A 25,770-nucleotide genomic window follows, 5' to 3' on the forward strand; every position below is an offset into this window, starting at 1 on the left:
TTCTTCCATAGACACCAAATTTGTTATTTTTGTAAATGTAGAGGCTGGTTGACCTTTAACCAGCCTATCTCTAGAAATATTTACTGACATCTTTATGTGAATGATTAATTTATGGGATATGATATTTGTGACACTGTCACAAATTAAAATTTTGACACCAATTTAGTTTAATTTGAAGACTTTATTTCAACCAAACTGGGATGAAACCAGTTTGTACTGGGTCAGGTGTTCTAGCTTTCCTCATAAAACTCATGAATAATAAAGAAATGTCATCTGAAATGAAACCTTCCTCGCTGCTCCTCCTCGGCGTAAAGCTGTCGGTCTGAAGCTGAAGGCGATAAACTTCACAACGCTGATGAAAAAATACTCGTTCAAATATACAGAGACATTTTTACCAAGATGGAAGTGAAATAATCTGAATTATTGACTTAAACTCCTAAGTGTGGCTGGAAAGTTATTGTCTTATTTTAAGTATTAAGATATTTGCACTAGAAACTAGGAAAAAAAATACTTGGTAAGATTTAGTGTTTTTTTTCAGTGCTAGCTGAGAGGTTGAGCAGTCTAAGCCTTTCCTACATCTCCCAGAATGCTGTGCGGTTTAAGGTCAGAGTTCAGAGATCCTGTCTGTGATCCTGACTAACCTGCCAAATATCCCAGCTGAGTAGATCTAGAAATACATAAACAGAATCCATCGGAAAGGTGTCCAGAACCTGCCAATGTGGCAAAATGCTGTGGTGGCGCAGGGGTTAAGCACAACCCACATATGGAGGCCCCAGTCCTCGACCCGGCCCGGCTGTCGCAGGTTCGATTCCCGGCCTGGTGACCCCAGCTGCATGTCCTCCCCCCTCTCTCGTTACCCACCTTTCTGTCTATTAACTATCAAATAAAGGCCACTAGAGCTTATAAAACCTTTTTTTTTTTTTTATAAATAAAGAAAATGTGGCAAAATGAAGGGGTGAGCTGTGGTGGCGCAGGGGTTAAGCACAACCCACCCGGCCTGGCTGTCGCAGGCTCGATTCCCGGCCTGGTCCCCCTCTCTCGTTACCCACCCTTCTGTTTATTAACTATCAAATAAAGGCCACTAGAGCTTATAAAACCTTTTTTTTTTTTTTATAAATAAAGAAAATGTGGCAAAATGAAGGGGTGAGCTGTGGTGGCGCAGGGGTTAAGCACAACCCACATATGGAGGCCCCAGTCCTCGACCCGGCCCGGCTGTCGCAGGCTCGATTCCCGGCCTGGTGACCCCAGCTGCATGTCCTCCCCCCTCTCTCGTTACCCACCTTTCTGTCTATTAACTATCAAATAAAGGCCACTAGAGCTTATAAAACCTTTTTTTTAAATAAATGTGGCAAAATGACCATGAAATCAAACCCAACAAAGATTTAAACTGGTTCCTCCACACTGGAGACATCTTGAAGCCGTTTCTACCAGCCGAGGCTTTTCAGCGTAGACTAAAATATCCGAACTTGCCCCGTATCGTTTTCCCTTATTTACACGTGAAGAGGATTACTTGGGTTGTTACCGACATCTGGTGTGAATTTATCCCGTTGGAAGCGTGTTTGTGTTAAATACTTGCTCCTCCTGCTGTAAAGAAACGCCCCCTCTCCTCCGCTGGACGATGCTGATCTTATTCATGTGTATTTTTCACATCTCCACTTTGTGGGAGCAGATGACGGCTTTCAGCGGCTGGGCCTGTCAGTCACTCAGCTACTTAACATACCCGACACCTCTGCAGTTCAGGAAACACACAGCTGCACCGACACAGAGAGGGGAATGAAACGGCTCACACCGGCTACCTGACGGTACCAGGGCTCGGTTCTGCCCGACTCGGATAAAACGAACCAGAGCCTGTGACGAGAAAACATGAATGTTCAGTGAAAACAGGAAGCAGATGCTGAGAAGTGTCGGCACCGTTAGCTAAAGCGCTAGCTGCGCTAACCCAGTAGCACCAGTTATAAACATTAGGTCCACTAACGCTAAAGCGCTGCATCAAAACAGCATTTAGCTCCTGCTAAAGCGCTAAATGTTGACCCGCCACGTGTCAAGGACTCGGCACACGACAACATGAACATCTCCTGGCTGCAGTCTGGTGGAGTTTCACATGCTGTCGCCAAATATCAGGGAAAAGTCGCAGCATTTGTCGCTACACAGGTCTGAAAATTATCACTAAGTTTGCAACAGAGGAAATGGAACTGCTGCATAAACAGACTTCAAAATAAGAGCATGAACATTAATGTTACACAACTTGAAGAGTTTTTAACAGTTAATCAAAACATCAACAAACTTTATTCAACTGAAAGTTTACAAAATTAGCACAATAGAAGTTTAGCAGAAAGTTGGTTACTGTACCTTTAAGACTCGAAGCCAAGCAGGAAAGCAGATCTGGACAAACTTCCTTCATAAACGTGGACATCCATAATGTGTCTGTAATGATTGTGAGCCCAGCTGATGAACAGCAGAGCAGCTGCCAGGTGTTATTATCCTTACATGAACTCAGACTGATGCCAACTCTAAAACTATGCAGTCTGTTTTTCTGCACTTGGTTTGATCAAATTAATCGTCTATTTTTTATCGTCCTGATATGAAAACCATAGAATTGGAAGGAAGAATTACCTGAAATATAAAACGACTTCAACAGAAACCTGGACCTGATTTAAACGAATCCCTGAATCTGTCACAATATTGAACAAGTTTCTATATTAGGCATCAGTTTCCACTCCATCTATTCAGTCTAATTCTATGATTTGTGGTTTATTTCAAATTCCTAATTTCAGTTCATGAAAGATTTAAAAGGTTTGTTGTCGTTTATATTTACACCTTTGACCGAGATATTCAGTTTATTGTTTGTCAGTTTTTTATTTTATTTTTAAATTGGCTGTTTTACTCCTGACTGAACAGATTAAAGTTGTTTTTACGGGTTTTACCAAGCTGGTGAAACTATCTGTTGTATTTTTCTGTACTGGCGCAGAGTTATGAGTAAATGTAAAACTTCATTTCAGCTCTGATCTTCTGCATCGCATCAGCCGATACCGATAACCCTCGGGTATCGGTATCGGCAGTGCAGACGGTGCGTCGTGAATCTAAATGTTTGTCTGGCGTCTCTTTCAGACGACTCCATCTATGAATCTCCAGAGCCCTTCCTGACGGACGACACCACCGGCGGCGGCAGCCTGGCTCTGCCGTCCGCCATGTTGCTCTCCCTCCTCCTCATCCTGCTCCTCGCCTCCTCGTAGCACCTCCTGCTCTCCCTCCCGCTGCTGCCGGGACAGATTTGGGAAGCGAGTGCAGCTCCCTGACCTCCGACCTTTTCCTGGACGAGGAGTCGGAGACCAGCAGCGGGAGGAGCTGCGTCTGGAGTTTCTGACAACATTTCTGTTTAAAAAAAAAAAAGCAAAAACTGTGTTTCGGATCTGAACGCTGAGGCTCCACTGACCTCCATGTTCACAGCTGGATGTCATGCATTTCAGAAAACTCTTTTAAAAAAAAAACATTTTTTAAAATCTCATTTTGCTCATTTTCATGTTGATGCCAAAGTTTTGTACGTCCGTTCTACAAGCCGTTAATCACCTAAAACAAAGTACATTTCGAAACGTCGATGTGTTTTGACTCTTTTCCATCAAGACTGACTAAATCTTACAAAAATCATGTAAAATTCACATGTTGCTCGTTTTAATGCTTCCATTTGAGTCTCAACAATTTCTAGAAACAGTTTTAAGCGCTTAAAAAAAAATGAGCCAGGAGTTTTGTGGTAATAAGTTCATTTCTTTTGGTGTCTAGAAAATGAGCAGTTTCAAAATTCTCTGGAATATTGAGTTACGTTTGACGGGCATTTCACTGTTACCTAGCAACCCCAGCTGAGTTACGCCCGTTACCTAGCAACCCAAATGGAGCTCCAGCTGGTTTTAGCTCCATACAATGGCTGCTGGAAAAGACAAAGTGTTTGGTTGTTGACTTGCCATCCAGAAACCACTTGATGCATTTTAGTTGGTTGTGCAGGAGGCTCTAGTTCTGCTTTTCAAAGATGGAACTGTTGTATAATTTAGCTGTTATTTTCACATGTGAGTGTATAAACGTGGAGTTGGGGGCGTGGCCAGCAGCAGCTTATTTGGATTTAAAGAGACAAAGACGTCCTAAAGCAGCTAAAGTCTCATCTAAGAATGATTTTGTTCAGAAAATGTAAAGAACATATTTTGTTTTATCCATAGATCTGTCCCAACCTGTTCAAGGAAGCCGACTGGGTCACTGAGAAAGTCAAACTTTCTCCAACTGGTCTGTGTTTTTTAAATGGAAACTTCATTTATTTACCTGAACCTGAAGGAAAATTTAACCAAATTTACATTTTTTATGCTGAAATCTCTCCCAAAATAATATTTTTGTTACACAAATAAGACTTAGTGCTGAATTATGCTTAAAAGATTTATGAATAATTTTTTTAAACTACGCATGTTAATTTCCTGACACATCTAACGGCTAAAAACAGTTTAAAGGCTTCATTAGAGATGAGCAGTGCCATCTGGTGGCCACATTAGACACTGCAGCTTTAACAAACTGGATCCAGGTCTGGAAAACTTTCCCAAAATACTGAAGTTTCTCCCTGATGCATGAAATCTTTTTGTTTTAATCTGCAATAATTAAAAATTACAGCAATAAGAAAGATGAATTGAGGCAATGTTTAAATAAGTAATGAGTAGCTATTTAGATATTTCTAGATCCCTCATGAACAAACGGGGTTCAGTTCTGCCTGTGCAGCTTGGCGGTCAGTGGAGTCCAGCCTCAGCCTGAGACCATCAGAGACTGAAACCGTCTCCAGCTCTCATCACTGGGAGCTTCATCCGGTCTGAAAGGCTCCACCCACAGACGGCCATGTTCCAATCCCTGATGATTGCGGTCGCAGCGAGTCATGGTTTCCACCGGCAACAAAATCAATGCAAAAGCCACAAAGTTATTCAAATATTAACAAAAACCACAAAGTTACTAAAATGTTCATGAGTCACATCGGTCAGCCATAACGGGCTGAAAGGTGTGTTGCTCTCAGTAACTGTTTTCTTTACAAATGTCAGCAAAATGTCGATATTCTGCTCACGTTGACAAATTACAATTTCAACATTTTATGAAATGGACACTTCCTGTCGTCCTCTTTGTCGTTTCTGCCAGTAGTAACATCCTGTTGTTGATCATGTGGCTCGAGTGATTAGAAAGAAAGTGCTTCCATTGTAGTTTTGCAAAATTAATTTTGATAAAACAGAAAAACGACCTCACCTTGGCGCAAAAAACCTTTTATCAAAAAACGGGAGTTTTTTTTACAAATTGGTGTTTCCAATTAAGCAAATTAATTTTCTTAATTCCAATTTGCACAATTTTAAGGTCAGTAGAAACAACACCTGCGTTTCCACTACAAATGTCAGCAAAACATCGATATTCTGCTAACGCTGACACTTCCTGTCTTTGTCATTTCCTCCAGTAGTAACATCCAGTTGTTGATCATGTGACTCTCATGATTTCCATTGCAGTTTTGTGATGGTTCTGGTTGAGATGCATCTAAACTTCCTCAGACTTGGTGAATTGTTTGTGGACGTCGTGGCTCAGCTGTGAACTTCATCGTTAATAATCGGAGCGTAAACCGTCCAGCCCTGCAGCAGCCAACGGCCTTCGACGGCCTTCCCGGTCGACGGCCTTCCCGGTCGACGGCCTTCCCGGTCGACGGCCTTCCCGGTCGACGGCCTTCCCTTCCTGAAAACCTGCCAAAGACTTGCTAAACCTTTTTACTGGATGCTTCTTTGGAGTCGGGTTTGGGCTGCGGATGATTTAAAGGGGCGGAGCTTCCTTCTTATTTTCTAAATTTTGTCGTTTTGTTGTAAATAAAAAGTAAAACCGAATGTCATGCGAAAAATACAAATGTACAAATATATAAATGGCCTTTTTCTCCCCCCCGGTCCCCCCTCCCCCACTGGTGCTGAATTTTTAATGACTGCGAAGCAGCGCCACCTTGTGGTGACGCCTTTCATCAGAAAAACCCCAAACTTTGTGTTGTCTTCATCACCTCATGACGTCCTTCCATCCCCGATGGAGGGAGGCGTGTCCTTGTGAGCGGAGGAGCCAGGGGCATGCTGGGAAATGCAGTATCTCAAACGGCGGCACTGTGACGGAGGACGGGCGAAAACGTTTTGAAAACGAACGTTTCCTTTCTGCCATGTAGTTTTGAAACCCAGGAGATTATTCATATATGATGTAAAGTCTGATGTTTGTCGTCGTTTTATTTCCTGCCTGAATCACGATGCATTCTGGTCGCTGTAGTCCTGTGAGTTCTGGTTCTGTTGCTGGTTCTGGTTCAGTGGGTTCTTTCGCCATGTTGACGTTGATTTCTGTGTGAATGAATTTAGTTTTTTTGTGGCACTAAACGTAAAAGAAGAGAAATAGTTACAGAAAATAAAGCTAAGTGTATTCAAGAAGGAAATGTTTTTCTACATCAAAGTGTCTCCATATTCTATTCTTTCAAAGACAAAAAAAAAAAATCTGTTTTTTTATATTTTCTTATTGGATGCTTATAAAGTCCTGTTGTAAAGTTAAAGCATTTATCTGATTGGCTCCAGAGAGGTCAGAGGTCACAGGCCTCCTTTCGTTAGCCTGCGCTGCATGAGCAGGAGAAATAAATTATATTTCAGAGAGAAAATGTTACGATATGAACCTGTGTTTGATAAAAAGTCACTGCTAATAAAAAGATTTAAGTTCCACTCAAAAAGCTTCGTCTGAATTATTTTGTATTTAAGCTGAAATAGAAAAAATAACGTGAGCAGAAACTGATTTATAATTTTTATGTTGACATTTAGATTAGTTATAGCAAAGTATGAAAATATTTTAATTTTTGACACTAAAGGGAGATTTTTTTAAATGTTAAACAGATTAATGACTTGTGCTAATTTAAAAAAAAAAGTTTTTTTAAAGTCCAAACTGTCCCTTTAAATGTTCCTGGTTATTTATTTTAATTTTTTTTTACAAAATTTGCAAAGATTAACATTTTAAAAAAACTTTAAACATTGCTAAGCAAATATTTGAATCTAAAAAAGTTTATTCATATGTATTAAAATATTTTTAGGAAACAAAATGTTCATAAATGTGAATTAAAGGCTTGGAAGGCGAAAAAATAGAAATATGAATAAAGGAATATTTTAGGCAAAACAAAGTTTATAAATATGAATGAACAAAATATATGATCATAAAAAAGGTTTAAAAAATGTACTTTAATTTTAAAATGAGTTAGAAAGACAAACTGAACACAAATTAACATTTTGGACATTAAATTTAACATTTAGACCAAAATAACAAAAGCAGCTGCTGCAGAACTGAAGTTCAGAGAGAAACTAAATCAATTTGACTCAAAGTAACAGGAAGGTTTTCCTCTGAACTCACCGCTGACGTGTGGAGATCATCTGCAGATCTTCCTCCAGAGTTTCCCGCGCTGCTGCGAATCAGTCAGACACAGAGAGACCCCAACACTGAGCGAGAGGCGGGAAGGTGGCAGCGGTCCAGCGCGCCGCAGTTCAGCCATATTGTCATCATTATCTCATTATGAGGTCAGCCTGGAGGCCAGCTGAGCTTGGCGCAGCGCCCAGGAAACACGCCGCCGTCGGCCAATCAGAGCGCAGAACATTCACTAGAAGTAGTCGAGTTCTTTTGCAGCTCCAAAGTATTCAGATACATTTTTTTAAACCTCTAATTGATTTTATTCTGCAGATTGTGAAGATTTTCAGACTCAGATTCAGCAAAGAGCTTCAGAAATGACTCAAAAAAACATGAAAATTATAATGAAATAATATAAATAAGGACTTTTTTTCATAGACTGAACTGCAAAAACAAAATCTAACCAGTAAATTTTTATCTGCTTTTTAGTGCAAATTCTTTATTGAATTTCAAATAAGACATTATAAGTACGTTTTTACAAAGATGTTGGGGTTTATTTTAAGTTGATAATTCACTAATACTGATGAAAAAGTTCTGCAGATTATTTCACTTACAGGATGGAAAAAATATATTGTTATAAGTTAAATAATCTGTTGTACTTTTTCATCAATATTAATAAATTATTGATGCAGAAAAGTTACTTATAAGTTAATTTTGTCTTATTTCAAGTGTAAAAGTATTTGCACTAAAAAGCTACAGAACTTTGAATACAGAATTTTGTGTTTTTTCAGTGTAGTCTTTTTTTTAAATAAAAAAGCAGAAAATATTGATACTATAATGTCCAGAAAACATTATAAATACCTCATGTGAAGCAGCAGCAGCACAAATTCACACAGTCTGTGACTTTAGTTGCTAAATAATTTCTAGTTTAAATGAAAATTTATGACCAGAAATGAATTTTTTCTCCAGCTGAATGTCAACAGGAAGTTTGCTCATCGTTCTGGAGATCTGCTCATTTTGTGATGTTAAAATATTCAGGCTAATATGAATTAATCTGGATCTAATCTAAAATAAAATAATCCCTCAGCTGAGACTAAAGATTAGAAAAGTTCACTGGACTCACAGTCCAATTATTCTGGTTCCTCAGATTCTTCACTTTAAAAGATTTTCCACTAAAAGATTTACGGTTGCAACTAATGATTATGTTAGTAATCGATTGCTCTGGTGATTAATCGGATAAAACGAAGCATATTTTTCATTTAAGCAACATTAAAAGATGCAAATAAAACTATTCATTTTCTTTTTTAAATAAGAAAATTAACTCTTTTTTTGCATAAAGTACAATAACATGCATTTAGTGAATCTGAACCGGGTTTTTGTAAAAACATAATTACAAGGTTTGTTTTGTTTTTATCTTAAATGCTAAATATCTATATTTTTGTCTTAATTTATGCTGTTATTCTTTCAGTAAGTTGCCTTTTTGAGTACAGACCAGCTAGCGATTATGGATTACTCATTTATTTGACTATTAAATAACTGATTCATAATAATCATTTCAGTTTTATTATCAGTCGTAGTAGAATATTAGCTAAATGTTTTTGTTAATTTACTTGTTTTAAACTGTTTGTCTTCGTCATGTAAACCAGTAAATGTAACATTTTAGTCTTTTTTCCGGATTTTCCGTCAGTCATTGAATCTTTCAACAACAGAAGTTTACTCACAGTCCTGGAGGCAACAGGAAGTTGATCTTCTCTCCTTCCTGTTTGTTTTATGACCCGTCATAGTTAGAATAATGCTGAGTCAGCGTCTGAAGAAAACAGAAAATTAAACTGATTTGATTCAAACCGATTTGATTCAGAGGCTTCCTGGCGATTCTTAAAGTTACGCTGCCACCTGCTGGTTGGAATGGGTCACTACAACTCAGCGCTGCAGCGTCACGGAGGGAGAAACGGCTCCGAAAATTACGGTGAAAAATACGATATTTTGTGTCACCTGTCCAAAAGTTTCTAACCTTTTACTGAAAACAAACAAACAAACAAACAAAAACAAAACTAAACCAAAAAACTTACCGAATATTCTTGTTTAGTTTCTAGGGAAAATGTTTTAGTTCTGTTAAATAAGACAAATAACTTACAAGTGATTTTCCAGTGATATTAATAAGTCTGGATAAGTCAATAATTCTTGAATAGAGATACAAAAAGTACTATAAAAATATTTGAATCAAAAGCAATTGAAACTAAACAGTTTTTAAACTTAAAAAAACTTGAAACTGATAAAAAGTTTGAAACTGAATATACATTTTTTCATTGAAATTTTTTTTTTTCACATTAATTTTTCAGTTTCAAATCCTTTTTTGTCCCTTTTCAGCTTCACAACGTTTTTAAGTGTCATTGTTGTTGTTTTTTTATGTCCCTAATTTAGCCCCATAGCTCTCCTCCTCCATGTCGCCATGTGGACGCGCGGCCAGCAGGTGGCGCCACCTGAACAGCGGTCGGTTTGCAGGCTGCAGTTTCTCACAGACGTTTTTCTGATGGATTAGAGCCATTAGGACAAAATGGCGAATTCTGGGAAGAAAATAAAGTACGAAAAAAAGTGAATTCTGGTCAAAATTATGAGATGAAAGTCATAATTCTGAGAAAAACGTCAGCAAGTATTGACTTTTTAAAGTGACCCTAATCTTGCTCCGTAGGTTTCAGATCATTTTTCAGGGTATTGATTATTAATTTCAGGCTAGATGCAAAATTTATTTTAAATACCTGATCAAAGTGCTGATAACTGGCAGAATTCAGCCTGAACTGATCAATAACTGATCAGTAAAGTAGCCTGTGATTTTCAGAGTTTGGGCCGCCAGGGGGCGCTGTGCCTGAGGAAGATTAGAAAATAGATGCAAAAATAACATAAAAACGAATCCAAGATATTTTCCAATCTTAAAATTTTCATTATGATTTTTGTTTCCTGTTTTTCAATCATTTAAAATATAAAATGTGTTAAAATAATTGATTTAAATGTTATTTCTGATTAGCTTCCAGTTAAATTCAACTTTGCTTCTGAAACTAGAAATGAAAAAGTTTTGGATAAAAAAAAACAAAATAACTTTGGGAATAAAATAATATTTTATGTGATTAACATAAAATATTATATATTTTTATTATATTATCGAAAACAGGGTTCAGTTGAAAAATAAAATGTTTTTTGGTAAAAAAAAAAAAAAGTCATAATGAAATCTGATATTAACATTTTCCTCCATAGGAGGTTAGCATTGATGCTAATTAATGTAATAATTACTGAATTGTTTAGTAACTGGTTACATTATTTTTTAAATTACTTTTATAAGTATTTTTACTACGCTGTACTTTTTACGTGTAGTAATTTTATTGTGAAGTATTTTTACTCAAATCTCTGGATTTTCTTCCCACTGAATGAAAAACAAACTTGTTTTAACCAAAACGTCACCAAACTCAGACACACCTGCAGTTTCTGTTAAAGATTTTTAATAAAATTAAACTTGGAAACATTTTCTTCTTTTGCTTCCTTTTTTATTTGATTTTTATTCTTTTTTTGTCACTTATATGAATTATTGTCATTTTGGTTCTTAAAATACCAACATTTCCATTTAACTTTACATTTTGGTCCATCTGATGATGAACATTTTAAATATGATCTATTTGATAATTTGACTCAGTACTTGAGTAAAGTTTTTACCAAAAAAACATTTTTACTTTGGGTAAAAACATGTTGCAGTAGAGCTACTGTACCTTTAACGTAAGGAACTCATCTGACCATTTCTTCTTGTAAACAATCATTTAATGTAAAATATGAATCCAGTGTATCTGCTCTCAGTGAGCAAATAAACACTTGTGACCTTTGACCCGTGTAGAGAGAGGAGGAGGGAGGGAGAGGGGGGGGGCACGACGTGCAGGAGGTCGTGACGAAGTAAGAAGGGGGCGGGGGGTCTGCAGGTCCCAGGGGTGCTGCTTCCGGCCGGCGGTGGGTGTCAGAGTCTTTACCCCTAATGAAGCCGCCATTACCGGCGTGGAAACGACGCCAACCCCCCCCCCCCCCCCCCCCCCCCACACACACACACACACACACACACACACACACACTCCCCCCAGGGGACGCGCAGGGGGTCCGTGGGTCTCCATAAAAACACCCAGAGACGAACCCGGAGCTTCAGATGATGCAGGACTTTCTGCGGATCCTCCACGAGATAGAAATGCTGCGCGAGACCAGGTGAGAAAAACACAAAAATGTGATTTAATATTTAATGCAGCCTGTGACTTTCAGTTTGATTTTTGGTTGCTGTAACTTTTCTTTCATGATGATTCGGATTGATAAATGTTTTTTATTATTTTTGCAGAGATCCGTATGAGACGAGCCCGACTGATGGTGAGTTCACGGACATCCGTTTATTTTATTCTGTCCTTTAAGATTAAATTTAGCTTGAAAACGAAACTGTTCATCAGAAACAAAGAACATGTTCGACCTCCATATTTTATTATTATTATTATTACTAACAATTATCGCCTCCTGCTCTCCATATTTTGGCTATTCTACAGTTTTCTTGTTTCTTATATTTTAGTATAGAAAAGCATTTTTTTTCCATTAAAAACTTAAAGTAGACATGTAATTTATTGATGTTCAAAAATAAAAAAAGATTTATATTTGTCCCTTCTTTTCCCAGATGAGATGTGAAATCGGTTTAGTGTAGAAAATGATGAACTTTCATGTTTCATAACATTTTGGACTTAATCTCTGCTTCATTGCTTTTTTTAGTCAGTTCACTCCAGTTGATTAACTGATTTCTAAATTAATTGACGATTACTTCAATCATCGATTAATCACGCTTAATCATTTCAGCTTGATTAAATGTATGGCCATCTTTTTTTACTGCCCTGCTCTGTGAATGACAGTTTTCTGGCTCCTCCTTTATGCCCCAGGGTCGCGACCCCTGGGCGTCCGCCGGGTCTTCACCAACAGCCGGGAGCGCCGGCGGCAGCAGAACGTCAACGGGGCGTTCGCGGAGCTGCGGCGCCTGATTCCCACTCACCCCCCTGACCGGAAGCTGAGCAAGAACGACATCCTGCGCCACGCGTTGCGCTACATCCACTTCCTGGACCGGCTGCTGGTGGACCAGGAGGACGGCGGCCTGCAGGGGGCGCCCTCGCCCCGCTGGGCCCAGGGCTCAGAGGACGGAGACTCTGACGGCGCGTTGGAGCCGCAGCGCTACCTGCACCGCTACCAGGTGCAGCTGAGCAGCCAATCAGAACCCACGGACGGCCGGACCTTTCCCAGACCGGAAGCTGAACTGGAAACCAGTTCTGGTGTTTGTTTTTTATGTTAAAGACTTCTGGCTCGGTGTGAATATTAATGTGAAAAGCTGCGTTCCATTTGAAATGTCGATATCCCTCTAATGTAGGAAAAATAACATTTCAACATTAGCAACATTTCGCTAACGTCGAAATAACAAAATTTTACAATTCCAGTGGAAATAAGGAACACAATTAAAATCACATGTGAATACATTAGTTCACGCAGGAAGCTGCACCATCGTCCACTTCCTGCCGGCTTTGTCGTTTCCTCCAGTAGTAACTTCCTGTTGTTGGTCATGTGACTCGTCTGATGCGGAAAAAAAGTGTTTCTGTCGTTGTTTTGTGAAATGAAACAATTTTGAGACGGACAAAAAAACAACACCTAAAAAATGTGAGTTTTTTCTAAATGTGTTTGATTTAAGTGAATTTATTTCAGAAACATTGTTGCGTAACATCGTTGTCAATGGAAACGCAGCGATGTTTGCAGATTGTTCCAGAATATGAGTTATTCTAAAAGTGATGAAGATGACAATCATCATCAGCATCATCGACGTTTTGTTTCAGAGAAACATTCCTAAAGAAGTGACTCCATGTGATATTCACATCTACACTGCAAAAACACGAAATCCAACCAAGTAATTTTAGTCCATTTTCTGGTCCAAATATCTCAGTCACTTAAAATAAGATAGAAAACTGACTTAGAAGCAACTTAAAGACGATATAAGAGCTTTTTAAAAGTAAATAATTATTTTTATCCGTTAAAAAACGTTCAAGTTCTGGAAAAATGTTTTAAGTGAAATAATGTCAATGTAACTTGAACTGTTTCGTCAACAATAAGGATTTATTTACTTAAAACCAGTAATAAAATCTGGCTGAAAGAGTTACTGAGATATTTTCATTATAAATCCAACCAAAAATGCTCTGTGGGATTTTGTGTTTTTACAGTGTCTTTGTTGTTTCAGTAGAAAATTAGTGTTTTCATGTTCAGGATGTGAAATTCTGCTCATGTTCAGTTTCCTTCATTTTAAAGGAACTTTTTCTGCTTTTAATATCTGTATAAAACATGTTTCTTCTTTTTATTGTTAGTTAGAAAAATCTGTTCACATTTGATGCTTTTGCTATTATGAACACAAATAAAAACAAGTGATGGTTTCCAGTGTAAAACATTACAGTAACTGTTTAATCTGCTTTTAATGTAACAAAAATAAATACTTCAGATTTTATTTATCTTATTTTAAAGGAACAAAGCCTATGATTAATGGAATAGAATAGAAATATCCGTCGTTGTTCAACAGAATTTTCAGGAGTTAAAGTAAAAAGGAGCAAAAACATTTACAGAAAAACAATTTCTGAGAAAAATAAGAATCAGACTGTAGAGGCATATTTACAAAATTAGGGAAATAATATAGTTACTAAAAATATACTCAGATTAAAAGAATGCTGCAGCAGAATAGATCATCCATCCATCCATCCATTTTCTTACACCCTTGTCCCTCAGTGGGGTCAGGAGGTGCTGGTTCCTCTCCAGCGAGAGGCAGGGTCACCTGGACAGGTCACCTGTTTGTTGCAGGGCAACACAGAGACACACAACCATGCACACACACTCACACCTAGGGACAATTTAGACAGACCAATTAACCTAACAGTCATGTTTTTGGACTGTGGGAGGAAACCGGAGTACCTGGAGAAAACCCACCATGCACAGGGAGAACATGGAGACTCCATGCAGAAAGACCGGGAATCGAACCCAGAACCTTCTTGCTGCAAGGCAGCAGCTCTACCAACTGCACCACTGTGCAGCCCCAGAATAGAATAATTAAAAAAAAAAAAAAAACAAGATGTGCATTTATGTTTAAGTGCATAAAAACAACAATGTGCTACTGAGAAGCTGATTTTTATATTAATTTTTTCATTTATTTAATTTAAGCGTCCATGTTATGCAGTGTGTCCACGTCTGAGAGGCAGCAAACAAAACAAAACAGGTTTTGGAACGGTCTAGTCAAAGTTTAGCCGGTAATTATTGAAAATCCTGTAATTATGGCTGAATTAAAGCAATTCTGCAAAGAAAAGTGGATAAAAACTTTTCCAAAGAGATAAAATAAAAACTCACTAAGTTTTATCAGAAACACTTTTTGTTCATCGTTGCCAAGCAGTTATTTAGTTCAGGAGGCGATTAAACCGATCGGCTTAAGATAATATCTTCCTCTTAATAAATTAATCTATCATTTGACATCTGAGTTTGATATTTTCACAGATTGAGGATATGAAACACCTAAATGTGATTTAAAGCTAATAATCATTTTCATTTTAGTTGTTAATCATTTTAAAACAGTCTGAAAGTAAAACTTTGATATTTCTCAGTTTCTCTTCCCTTTAATCTGTAATAAAGAGGAAAAGGACAAGGAGGATCAGAGATGGGAAGATTTGGGAAAAGAATAGACGGACTGGTGCTAACGGCTGATAAGCATCTCAGCCAATCAGAGAGCCGGACAGTGGGAGGTCGATAACAGGCCCCAGAGGAGCGGAGGGGCGTGTTCCAATTAGCGGAGAGGAGAGAGAGACGGTGTGATGCTCGCTGCTCCGCGGTTCCCACCTCCTCCGGAGAAAAGGCTCCAGCTTCTGACGTAATTACACTTTAATCAAAGTCCTGAACGGCCAGATTCACTGTTTGTGCTGCGTTTAGGGACCGTAGGATTCTGTTTTTAACGCAAAACGTGTCGAAATCAATATGCAAGTTAACGCAGCACTACTTCAAACCTTTACTCAAATAAAAGTGGAAAAGTGTTTAGTAAAAAGTTCTGAGTTTAATCTGTAACAAAGAGGAAGAGGTCAAGGAGGACGGAGGATCAGAAAGGGGAAGATTTGGGAAATGAATGCTAACGGACTGGTGCTAACGACTGATACGCATCTCAGCCAATCAGAGAGCCGGACAGTGCCTCTGTCATCAGAGGGACCATCAGAATTACGTCATCAGAGGGACCAAAACACAAAGTTTTGACAATTATTTTGCATTTTTAATTGACGTAAATAACAATTACAAAATAATAAAATCAAAGAAACATTTTTTTTTACTTATTTCTTTCAAAACTTATGAAACTTTAATAAAAACTGCAACTGTTTGCCTCAAAACTGGCAAATTTAAACTGCAAACCACAAATTTCATTACATTAAAAATGTAAAATGAGTTCATTGTGATTTTTTTTAAATCTGCGTGGTAAACAGAATTTATTAATTCTATAAATGTTTAAAAATACAAACATAAAAAGGTTTTGAGGTGTTTCTGTTTCCTCATTAAAAGAAGAACAGACAAATTCAAAGTTTGGGGTCATCAGTTGTTTTCATTGGTTTGAGGTCGGGGGCCGATCCAAATCATTCATGAGCCACAAATGGCCCTCGAGCCACACTTTGAACACCCCTGGGGTCGAGAATCCAGAAATTTTACTCAAGTAACAAATACGTAATAATAAAGTTGCTTAAGTAAAAGTAAAACATAAAGTACACTAAAAAATACTTCTAAAGGTATTTTTTCCCAAAAAGAAAAATAATTAGTTAAATTCTTTTGTAATTTATTGATTCTTTCATTGAACAAACGGGAGATAATGTAAAACTACTAATCCAGATAGTAAGAAGAGTTTTAATCTGAATTTATCATGACAAATTAAAATGTATCCCAATAAATTATAAACGATAAGTTCTAACTTCCTCCAGCTGCTGGATCATGGGGTGTACTTACTTCTTCTGTCACAGTGGCTGAGACGCCCCTCAGCTCCTCTGGGATCCTTCGTCTCCTTATCGTCTCTCTGCGTCGCCTCAGATGTTTATCAGCCGCCATCGGTACGCCCACTCATCACCAGCTAGTTACCAGGCCCTGTGTGTGTGTGTGTGTGTGTGTGTGTGTGTGTGTGTGTGTGTGTGTGTGTGTGTGTGTGTGTGTGTGTTCCTCACTGTGGGAAAACACTTTTCTGCCTCTCACACCGCAGCAGCCAGTCATGGTGACAAATGAATGCATTCATGTGGAAATGATGACCTTCCTCAGGTTTATGGATCAGCGTCTGACCTCAGCAACATGGCCGCCAACGTCAACAACATGGCGGCTGTTCCTGGACAAGAACATAGAAAAGATGTTAATTATTACAGAGCAATGCAGGTTTATGTACTCAGTTTAATTTGTTGATTATAAAAAAGTAAAAAAAACTTTTTTTAATCTTTTTTTTTACTTGCACTTTCAGAAAAACCAAAATAAAATGCATCTCATTAGATTTTATCCATTTAAAATATTTTTTAAAACATCTAATTGAAATTTGAAATACAAAATAAAATGCTTATGGTTTCCTGACAAATTATATCTTGAAATATGGTATGAAATATGCTAGGGAGCTTGAGGGTTCTGCGCAGTATCTTGGCTGTGCCTAGAACTGCACATTTCTGGACTGAGATGTCTGATGTTGTTCCTGGGATCTGTTTGAGCCACTGCTCCAGTTTGGGGGTGACTGTCTGCCCCGAGGCCCCCGATGACCACAGGCACCACTGTGGTCTTCACCTTCCAGGTCTTTTCCAGTTCCTCCCTGAGGCCCTGGTATTTCTCTAGTTTCTCCTTCTTCCTGATGTTGTAATCACTTGGTATTGCTACATCCACCACAACGGCTTTCCTCTGTTCTTTATCCACCACCACAATGTCCGGTTGGTTCTCCATTTCCATCTTGTCTGTCTGGATCTGGAAGTCCCACAGGATCTTAGCTCGGTCATTCTCCACCACTTTTGGGGGTGTTCCCCACTGTGATCTCGGGGCTTCCAGTCCATATTCTGCACAGATGTTCCTGTACACTATGCCTGCCACTTGGTTATGTCGTTCCATGTATGCTTTCCCTGCCAGCATCTTGCACCCTGCTGTTATGTGCTGGACTGTCTCAGGGGCCTCCTTGCACAACCTACACCTTGGGTCTTGTCTGGTGTGGTAGATCTGAGCCTCTCTGGTGTTTAGGGCCTGTTCCTGGGCGGCCAGGATGAGAGCCTCTGTGCTGTCCTTGAGTCCAGCTTTCTCCAGCCATTGGTAGGTTTTCCTGACATCAGCCACTTCAGTTATTTGTCGGTGGTACATCCCATGTAGGGACTTGTCCTCCCATGATGGTACCTCCAGCACCTTGTCTTCTGTTCCCCATTGCCTGAGACATTCGCTGAGCACATCGTCTGTTGAGGCTTTGTCCTTGATATATGGTATGCAACTATATTATATATATATAATATATATATATAGCAGTTTTATATAATTTTAAAACTGCTTGCACTGTTTTTTTTAATTAAATTTTACCAATTTAAAATAATTGTAAAAATCTAATAAATGAAAAGTACAGAAAACTTTGTAAAACACAATATAAAATATCCTCTGAAAGTGAAATTTGTTGCAGTGAGTAAAAGTTGTAAACTTTTATTTACTATAGTTCATTTTCATTTGAGTTCTTTAACTAATTGCAATTTTATAGAAAAAATATAAAAGTTTACAAAATAAAAAAAAAACTGAAACGGAGAAAAGCACAAAAAGCTGTAGCCGCATTTATTAAAGTTTTTAAATTAACAGCCGTTTTATTTTGCTGCAGCTTGTCGAGTGACTGGTGACACCTGCTGGAAATGTGGCGCAATTACATCACCGACCGTAAACTCCGTTAATGACGTCACGTCCGCCGATTTTAGGATCTAAATCTCCAAAAATAAAAATAAAACAAAGATAAAACATACTTTTTGTGTTTTTAATACTCAATGGCTGAAATATTTTTTATTCAAAATGTTTCCAAGCAACCAACAGCTGCTTTTACAAACATCTTTTATACTTTAAAGATAAGTTTTGAATACATTTGTCTAATTTATTTTTTAATAATGACAATATGGACATTCAATAACTATCATTAAAGTTCCTTGAAACTTTTGGTTAAATATAAATATAAATATATATATATATATTTATATATATATATATATATATAATTTTTTTAATTCCTCATTTTAAAAATATTTTAGTGTTTTCACGTGTAATTTTAGTTTACATTTTAAGTGCAACAGTTTATATTTTTCATTATAATTACGTACAATTTTAAAAATCACCAGTTTGTGCGTTTTTTTCTGTTTCTGTAAAGTTTTCCTGTTTGTTTCAACATGTTTATTCGTAAAAACGTAAAAACAAAAATAAAAATGAGCAGAATAAGATGAAAAACAAGAAGAAAATCCGATTACAATGACAATGGAAACAAAAGTAAAATGTCAAAGAAGTGATTGTTATTATTTTATTCAAAATTAGATCATTAGAAGCAACATTTTTGAAAAAGTCAGTAGAAATCAGACATTTATACAAAATCAGAAAATCAGCATCCATACAAACAGGTTTCCAAACGGTGTGACCTGAGCAGGAAGGAGGGTTAAAGTCTACCAGGAGGGCAGGGCACCGCTGCCCCCTGCTGGCCCTCCGCCTCCCTGCAGGCAGCTCCCAGTAGTTAAAGCACAAAATCAAACCCAAACATGCAACACAGGGAATCCAGAATAACGTAAGTGAAAATCCAGAGAAGAAGAAAAACATTTGGCCTCAGGAGGAAAAGCGTCCGCTCGCTCCAGGAAGCAGCGCTCCGAACATATTGATAAAATATTGATTATCCTGCTTCTCCGAGCAGCTGGGAGTTTTTGGTCTGTTCCCGTCCTCTTCCAGTTCGTCCTGGATCAATACGGTCAGGCGGCGGCGGCTCTGATCCGTCCGACCCGGCGCAGCAGAACTCATCTGGACAACAGATAAGACTCGATCAACCTGAGGTTCAAAGGTCAGCAGCTGCACTGATACAACCCTCCACGTTTCCTGACCAGTCAGCAGGAAACACACCGACAGCTTTTAATCTTTAGTTTATTTCTTTTAAGACAAATCAGTGATACAAAAATAGAGAAGAGAAAAAGAATCAACTTTAATCTTCTGAGATTAAAGATCCAAAAAAAAGTCAAAATTCTGATAAAAAGGTCCAAAATGTTTTTCAGTGGCTCTCGGAAATATTTAAAACATGTCGCATCGTTTTACAAGGCCTGAGTCTGAATTCAAAATCTATAATTTTGCAAATAAACTATTAAACAAACCAGCAGTAGAAAAACAGAACCAGAATGAAAGACGGTGAGAAATGAAGATGAAACAGAAGAAAAGCTGAAGTTTGAGCTGCTGCTACTTGGAAATGCTAACAGGAAATAAGAGCCAACGCGGCTAACGGCGCTAGCTTCACCGACTTCCAGAATAATAATAATCTGACTAAATTACAGAAACTTCTCTCTATTTGACGTGTAACAGCCTGGTCACTGTTACCAACATTAAATTACAGCTGAACAGCTGTGAGCCCCATCTCAACAGAATAAAAACATAATCATAATATATGATTAATCCCCAAAGCAGCAGCTGCTCTCACTGTCAGAATAAAAGCTCTGCAGATTTTATTTTCTCATGGCGTCTGAAGCCTTGTGTTGACCTCTGACCTGCGCAGGCTGCGAGCTTCGTACAGGGTGTCGTCCTCGTCGCTCTCCACCGCCTCCATCTCCACGGAGTCGTCGTAGTTGGACAGCAGGCCGTACTTCTTCTTGTGGGCCGGCTTCTTCAGGCTGGCAGGGTCAAAGGGTAATTTTATTTATACAGCACATTTTCAGCAACAAGGCGATTCAAAGTGCTTTACGTGAATTAAAAGGAAATACAAACAAAATAACAAACCAAAGGAAAAAAGAAGAAAATAAAACAAAAAAAGAGGAAAGGACACATTAGGGCGAATGGCAACATTCAGACAAAACAAAGGGTAAAACAAAGGCGGTGACATCACAGGGCCACGTTACTGATCCTCCTGGTAAAGTCCAGTAAGGTGTTGTTATCGAGGAATAATGTCCTCGGCAGCGCTCAGCTCCACAGCTGCATGGATTCAGGAGGGGGTGAGGAGGGAAGAGCGTTGTGTTTACATATCTTCAAGGAGATTAGAAATATGCAGCCCTTCCAAGGCCACACGGGGGAAGCCAATTCAGAAACAGAATGTTTTAGGTCGGGAAGATTATAAATTTTAATCTTCCCTAAAGTCTCTCTGATACATCTCAGTTCTCAATCATCCAAATGAGTTTGGTTGTTCCACTGAGCCGAAACCAGCAACTTCTCCAAGATCGATTCCATCCGGTTAGTGAGTTTTAGAGTCCTCAGCTGGGCTGCGAGTCTCAGCAAGACTCACATCCAACCTGCGTCTCTGTCCACACCAACAGTCTGAGTGTTTGCTAGTTCGGCCCAGTCCATCACAACTTTGTCGATAATCCAGGAATCCACAGGCTCCAAACAGCAGAAATCCTGTTATCATGAATAAATCCAGGGAGAATCCTGCCGGGTGGGTGTTTCCCCGCAGGACAAGAGGCTCTCCTGTGCCCAGACTTCTCGTCGAAAATTTGATCAATTGCATTGAGAGACCGGTTGACCTGATCCATAATTTGTAGATTTGGAGGATGTGCAAAGAAAGGTTCCAAAAATATAGAAAAAGAGAAAAAGACGGGACAGAAACAGAGCAAGCAGAGCAGAGAGGGAGCAGAGGGGGAAACATCAGCCTTCATCAAGAGCAAGAGAGCAAGAGAGAAACTCAGGATGTGACGCTCTGTATCAGCCGAGGCGACTAACCAGAGTAATCTGGTTATAAAAGAACCGCCATCTAATTCATGTGAGAGTTGCTGGTTTTTTATTCTGTTGTGTTTTCTTGCACAGTAAAGGAATTCTGATTATTTTGATTCTGATGTATAATTACTGTCGAAATGTTGCCTGATTTCTCCCTTTGCAGAGTTGTTGAATAAAAAATAAAAGAACTGAAGCTAATTTGGGATTAGCAATCTGATGTTGGGAACAGAAGTTATGGGACATTGTCTTAGTGTAAAAACTATCTGGCTTTTTAAATGTATTTTTAAATCAGACGAACCGGAACCAGGACAGAACCAAAACCCGGAGAAAAATAAAGAGATGAAAACCAGATTCCTGCCAACATAGCTGACAATAAAGTTTAAAGTATTCTAGATTTTAACTTGATTTAAGCTCAGGGTTGATCTCAACTTGTTCAAGTGTTTATGACGGCGTAAAAAAAAGGAAGAGCAAATTTCAGAAACTTTGAGATTAATTTTCTAGAAAACAATTTGAAATTTCTCAATTTGAAAAGTTAGTCGTAAAAACTCAGAAATTGTTAAAATAATTTCTGATCTTGGAAAGTCAAAACTGTTCGATATTTGAAACTCTGAAATTTCCATGTTTATCTTCCCTGTTTATTCGTATTTTTTATGCATTTCTAATATATAAAAAAGTCTTATGTTGCTAAATGAAAAAACTGAAGATGGTGACAATTTCTTTGAACGATTAATCGATTAATAGTCCAAATAATCAGTTAATCGACTGAATAATCGATTTCTAAAATAATCTGTAGTTGCAGCTCAAGTTTCAACAAAAGCTGCACAACTTACTGAATCTAAATCATCGTTAAAATAAGAAAGTTTCCAGCGTTGCGGCCGCTAGCGACTCTTTCCTGCGCCAGGCAGTGATGCAGCAATGCCTCAGAGAATCAACATGTGAAGTTCTGCAGGCCAGCAGTGACCCACTTCCTGGAGGTTCTGCCTTCTGGAGCGGAACCGGATCAACAGTCAGGAAAATCGAGCTAAATGAGCGCGAATCGACACGAAGCAGGAAGAAACTCGTGACTCAGGCGGCGTGACGGCTGTCAGCTGGTTGCCATGAGCAACCGGCGATGAGGACGGACCGACGGGCTCAGATGGTCATAAACACATTCCTTCATCAGGTCAGCGATCATTACTCCAGACGGTTGATTTAAAACGTTGTTCAGCTGCTTCATGATCAGTTTTTACTTTATTTTATATGAATATTCACTTTTTTTCTTATTGGGAAGTTTTTACTCTTCCAGCTGTAAAACCAGATTTTACAGCTGGTTTTTATCTCCATGTTATTTTCTAAAGAAAGATTAGGGCGACATAGAAACGCTGTGTGAAAAACTAAGTACACCCCACCACTCAGCAGCCTGTAGGAAGACTTTTAGCACCAACAGCTCTCCATACATGGTGTCATCAGCTGTCAGATAAATTCTCTCAAGTTTGACTCGGAAATTCAAACTTGAGAATTTCCGATATATTGCAAAAATATATCGTAATATCAGTGTTATTATTACTGTTTATATCGGAAAAGACTCTAAATTCACCGTGTTAGGAACTTTTAATTGTGTTTAACAGTGATTAATCATGATTTAGCGATTGTTAAATTAATTGCAAACTAATTTAGTTATTGATTAATAGTTAACCAGAGTATACAGACTCTAAAAAAGGCAGTAATTAAACCAAAATGGTGAAAGAAATATTTAATATTTTGGATTAAAGATAAAAAAAAACTGGGGCTGCACAGTGGTGCAGTTGGTAGAGCTGTTGCCTTGCAGCAAGAAGGTTCTGGGTTTGATTCCCGGTCTTTCTGCATGGAGTCTCCATGTTCTCCCTGTGCATGGTGGGTTTTCTCCAGGTACTCCGGTTTCCTCCCACAGTCCAAAAACATGATTGTCAGGTTAATTGGCCTCTCCAAATTGCCCCTAGGTGTGAGTGTGTGTGTGCATGGTTGTGTGTCTCTGTGTTGCCCTGCGACAGACTGGCGACCTGTCCAGGTGACCCCGCCTCTCGCCCGGTACGCCAGCTGGAGAGGCAGCAGCACCTCCTGACCCCACTGAGGGACAAGGGTGCAGGAAAATGGATGGATGGATTAAAAAACCTTCTCTCTCTAGAATATCAGGTCCTGATAACTAAGTTTTTTCCTGATTAAATCAGTTTCTTCTAGCTGATAGAGACAGTAAAGGAGATGTTAGCAGACAACAGTGAAGCTTCATGTGAGGTGGGAGATTCTGCAAATACGAGTGAATAGCAAGTAACAACGGTTAGTTATTCATGACAACATCTTATTACCAGACATATTATCAACATCTTACTGAACAGGTTAGAACTGTGCTGTCATTCTAGAGCGATTATGTTTTGACACATTTTTATGTCTATATTCCCATTAAACAAAAATTATTGTTGCGTACTCTGTCATGTAACATTTGAAAACATTTTTTTGAATTTCAATTCTCTTTTTGAGAAAAAAAAGTGAACAAAAAACTCCACTGGAGTCAAACAATGGGACAGACTGAGTATGGAGTTAAAACAATGTCAAAACATCAACAAGTGTAACACAAAACTATCTTACTCACATTATACAGGGAAGAAGGGAATTAACACAAATATGTAAGATAAAGACTTTCTTCCTTCCTTCTGTTGTTTTATTACTATTATTAGCAGATTATTATTATTTTACTGTCATTATTATCATAATTAGTTTGTTATACATACAAGACAAATTATGAAGTATATTACATGATGTAATATTGGAAAGGAGTTGACAATTATTCTGTTGCTGTATGTCTGGTTGTTATTTGCAGTTTTTATTACTATTATTGCTGTGGGTCAGTACATTTTCCAGTCCTGTTATGAGTCAGTTTGTAATGTTTTATGTAATATGTGTTTCTGATAATTACTGAGTTGGTAAGTGACATATTTTATTACGTTGAGATAAATACGTGTTCACTCCTTCTACTGCATTATAAACAGGAACGTAAGCTAATTATTTTTTAGCACGTTCTCTCGTCCTACCGGTTATTTGTTTTCTTTGTTTTAAAAACTAATACTTTTTAAGCTTTTTTCGCATTAAGTTCTTGTTATAAACCGAACTTTGTAATAAATCCGGGTTCCGCAGATGTGTGCGGTTCTCACCGCACGGCTCGGATCAGGAAGTACAGGACCCCGATGATGGTGATGCCGATGAGGACGTACAGGGCCCGCTGGATCATGGAGCTGTCAGCCCCGAGGTTGGACCCGAACTTCTTGGTGCTTCCGCCGCCGCTCAGCGTGCTGTTCGCCCGGCTGGAGTTCGTCACGGCGGGCTTGGCCGTCGTGGGGCCGGTCAAGGCGGCGGGTGTTGAGGGGGCAGGAGGGACCTCATCTTTGGACAGAACCAGCAGCCAACATGTGGACACGATCACTACCGAGAAAACTCTCCAGAAACTCATCTTCACATCTGAGAGGAGTTCGACACGGGAGGGAAAAAAACGGTTCGGATCGTGGAACCGGTACCGGAACAGAGCAGAAGTTTTCCTCATACACACGTCGCTTTAACTCCGTCAGCTTTTGTTGACAAGAAAAGTAAAATCCCAACCAGGAAGTCCACGCCCCCACACGGCTGACGTCAGAGACAACGTGGAGGGAGCTGCGTTCAGGGCAGCTCGGAAGTTTAACATTTGACCGTTAAACAAATACCGGAAAATACAAACAAAACAAAACAAAAACAGCGTAAAACAATGACTAATTGAACGGATAAATGAATAAACAGAGTTGAACAGACTAGCTCAAGTATATATATCTACTTTAAGATATTTTTACTAAAGTATAAATTACTCAAGTTAGAGTAAAAAAGTATTTGGTGAAAAAAAAAAAAACATCTAGAGTACTGAGTAACTGAGCAAAAAGTCTGACCTAATATTTTAAAATTATGGTTTTAGACAAACAAAAGTATGAAGTTCTGTTCAAATTCTGGCATTCTGAGGAGTAAAATATACAAATTACTACAAATAAGTACAAATTAACCTATTATGGCACAAGAAACACTTTTCCAAATAATTATTTTTCAGAAAGCTTAACATAAAAATAATACATATAATAGGTCATGTAAATATGTTAGAACATGGTAAAGTACTTTCTGTGACAATATACAGCGTTTATTGGATCTTATTGGCACAACAGGCTCAGCAAATAGAAAATAAAATTAGAACAGAGCTGGTCTAGAAACAAGAAGCGTAATTTGAACATAAACAGCAGTTAGCCGTCTGTGTCTTTTTGGTTAAAACATGTTTGTTCTTCATTTACTGAAGTTACTCACACTATACACAAGTAAGAGTAGCAATAATAATAATAATAATAATAATAATAATAATAATAATAATAATATTTGTCATGCTGTGAACCA

The 25,770-nt window shown here is 38.4% G+C and overlaps 3 protein-coding genes across 6 annotated transcripts in view; 2 read left to right on the forward strand and 1 right to left on the reverse strand.

The window, feature by feature from the left end:
* Positions 1 to 6,739, forward strand: part of efna2b (ephrin-A2b) — a 108,781-nt gene extending 102,042 nt beyond the window's left edge. For 3 of the 4 annotated variants that reach the window (XM_081605961.1, XM_081605962.1, XM_081605960.1), the window contains one exon: positions 3,109 to 6,739. In XM_081605961.1, coding sequence (XP_081462087.1) covers positions 3,109 to 3,233 — 125 coding nt within the window. In that variant the 3' untranslated portion in view covers positions 3,234 to 6,739. The remainder of the gene's footprint in view (positions 1 to 3,108) is intronic. The other variant, XR_014087180.1, reaches the window with a different exon arrangement.
* A 4,748-nt stretch (positions 6,740 to 11,487) lies between these two features.
* Positions 11,488 to 12,888, forward strand: LOC103463237 (T-cell acute lymphocytic leukemia protein 1). Its single transcript, XM_008406477.3, has 3 exons — positions 11,488 to 11,631; positions 11,759 to 11,787; positions 12,339 to 12,888. The coding sequence occupies exons 1-3, from the start codon at positions 11,576 to 11,578 to the stop codon at positions 12,740 to 12,742; spliced, it is 489 nt and encodes a 162-aa protein (XP_008404699.2). The 5' UTR covers positions 11,488 to 11,575; the 3' UTR covers positions 12,743 to 12,888.
* Positions 12,889 to 18,971: 6,083 nt separating this feature from the next.
* On the reverse strand, positions 18,972 to 25,191 carry fam174c (family with sequence similarity 174 member C). Its single transcript, XM_008406355.3, has 3 exons — positions 24,522 to 25,191; positions 20,202 to 20,324; positions 18,972 to 19,470 (listed from the first exon to the last, which is right to left on the reverse strand). Exons 1-3 carry the CDS (start codon positions 24,905 to 24,907, stop codon positions 19,467 to 19,469), a joined length of 513 nt encoding a protein of 170 aa, XP_008404577.1. The 5' UTR covers positions 24,908 to 25,191; the 3' UTR covers positions 18,972 to 19,466.
* Positions 25,192 to 25,770: the final 579 nt, after the last annotated feature.

This window comes from Poecilia reticulata, chromosome 4 (assembly GCF_904066995.2).
Source record: "Poecilia reticulata chromosome 4, P_reticulata-male-v2, whole genome shotgun sequence".
Classification (NCBI taxonomy): domain Eukaryota; kingdom Metazoa; phylum Chordata; class Actinopteri; order Cyprinodontiformes; family Poeciliidae; genus Poecilia; species Poecilia reticulata.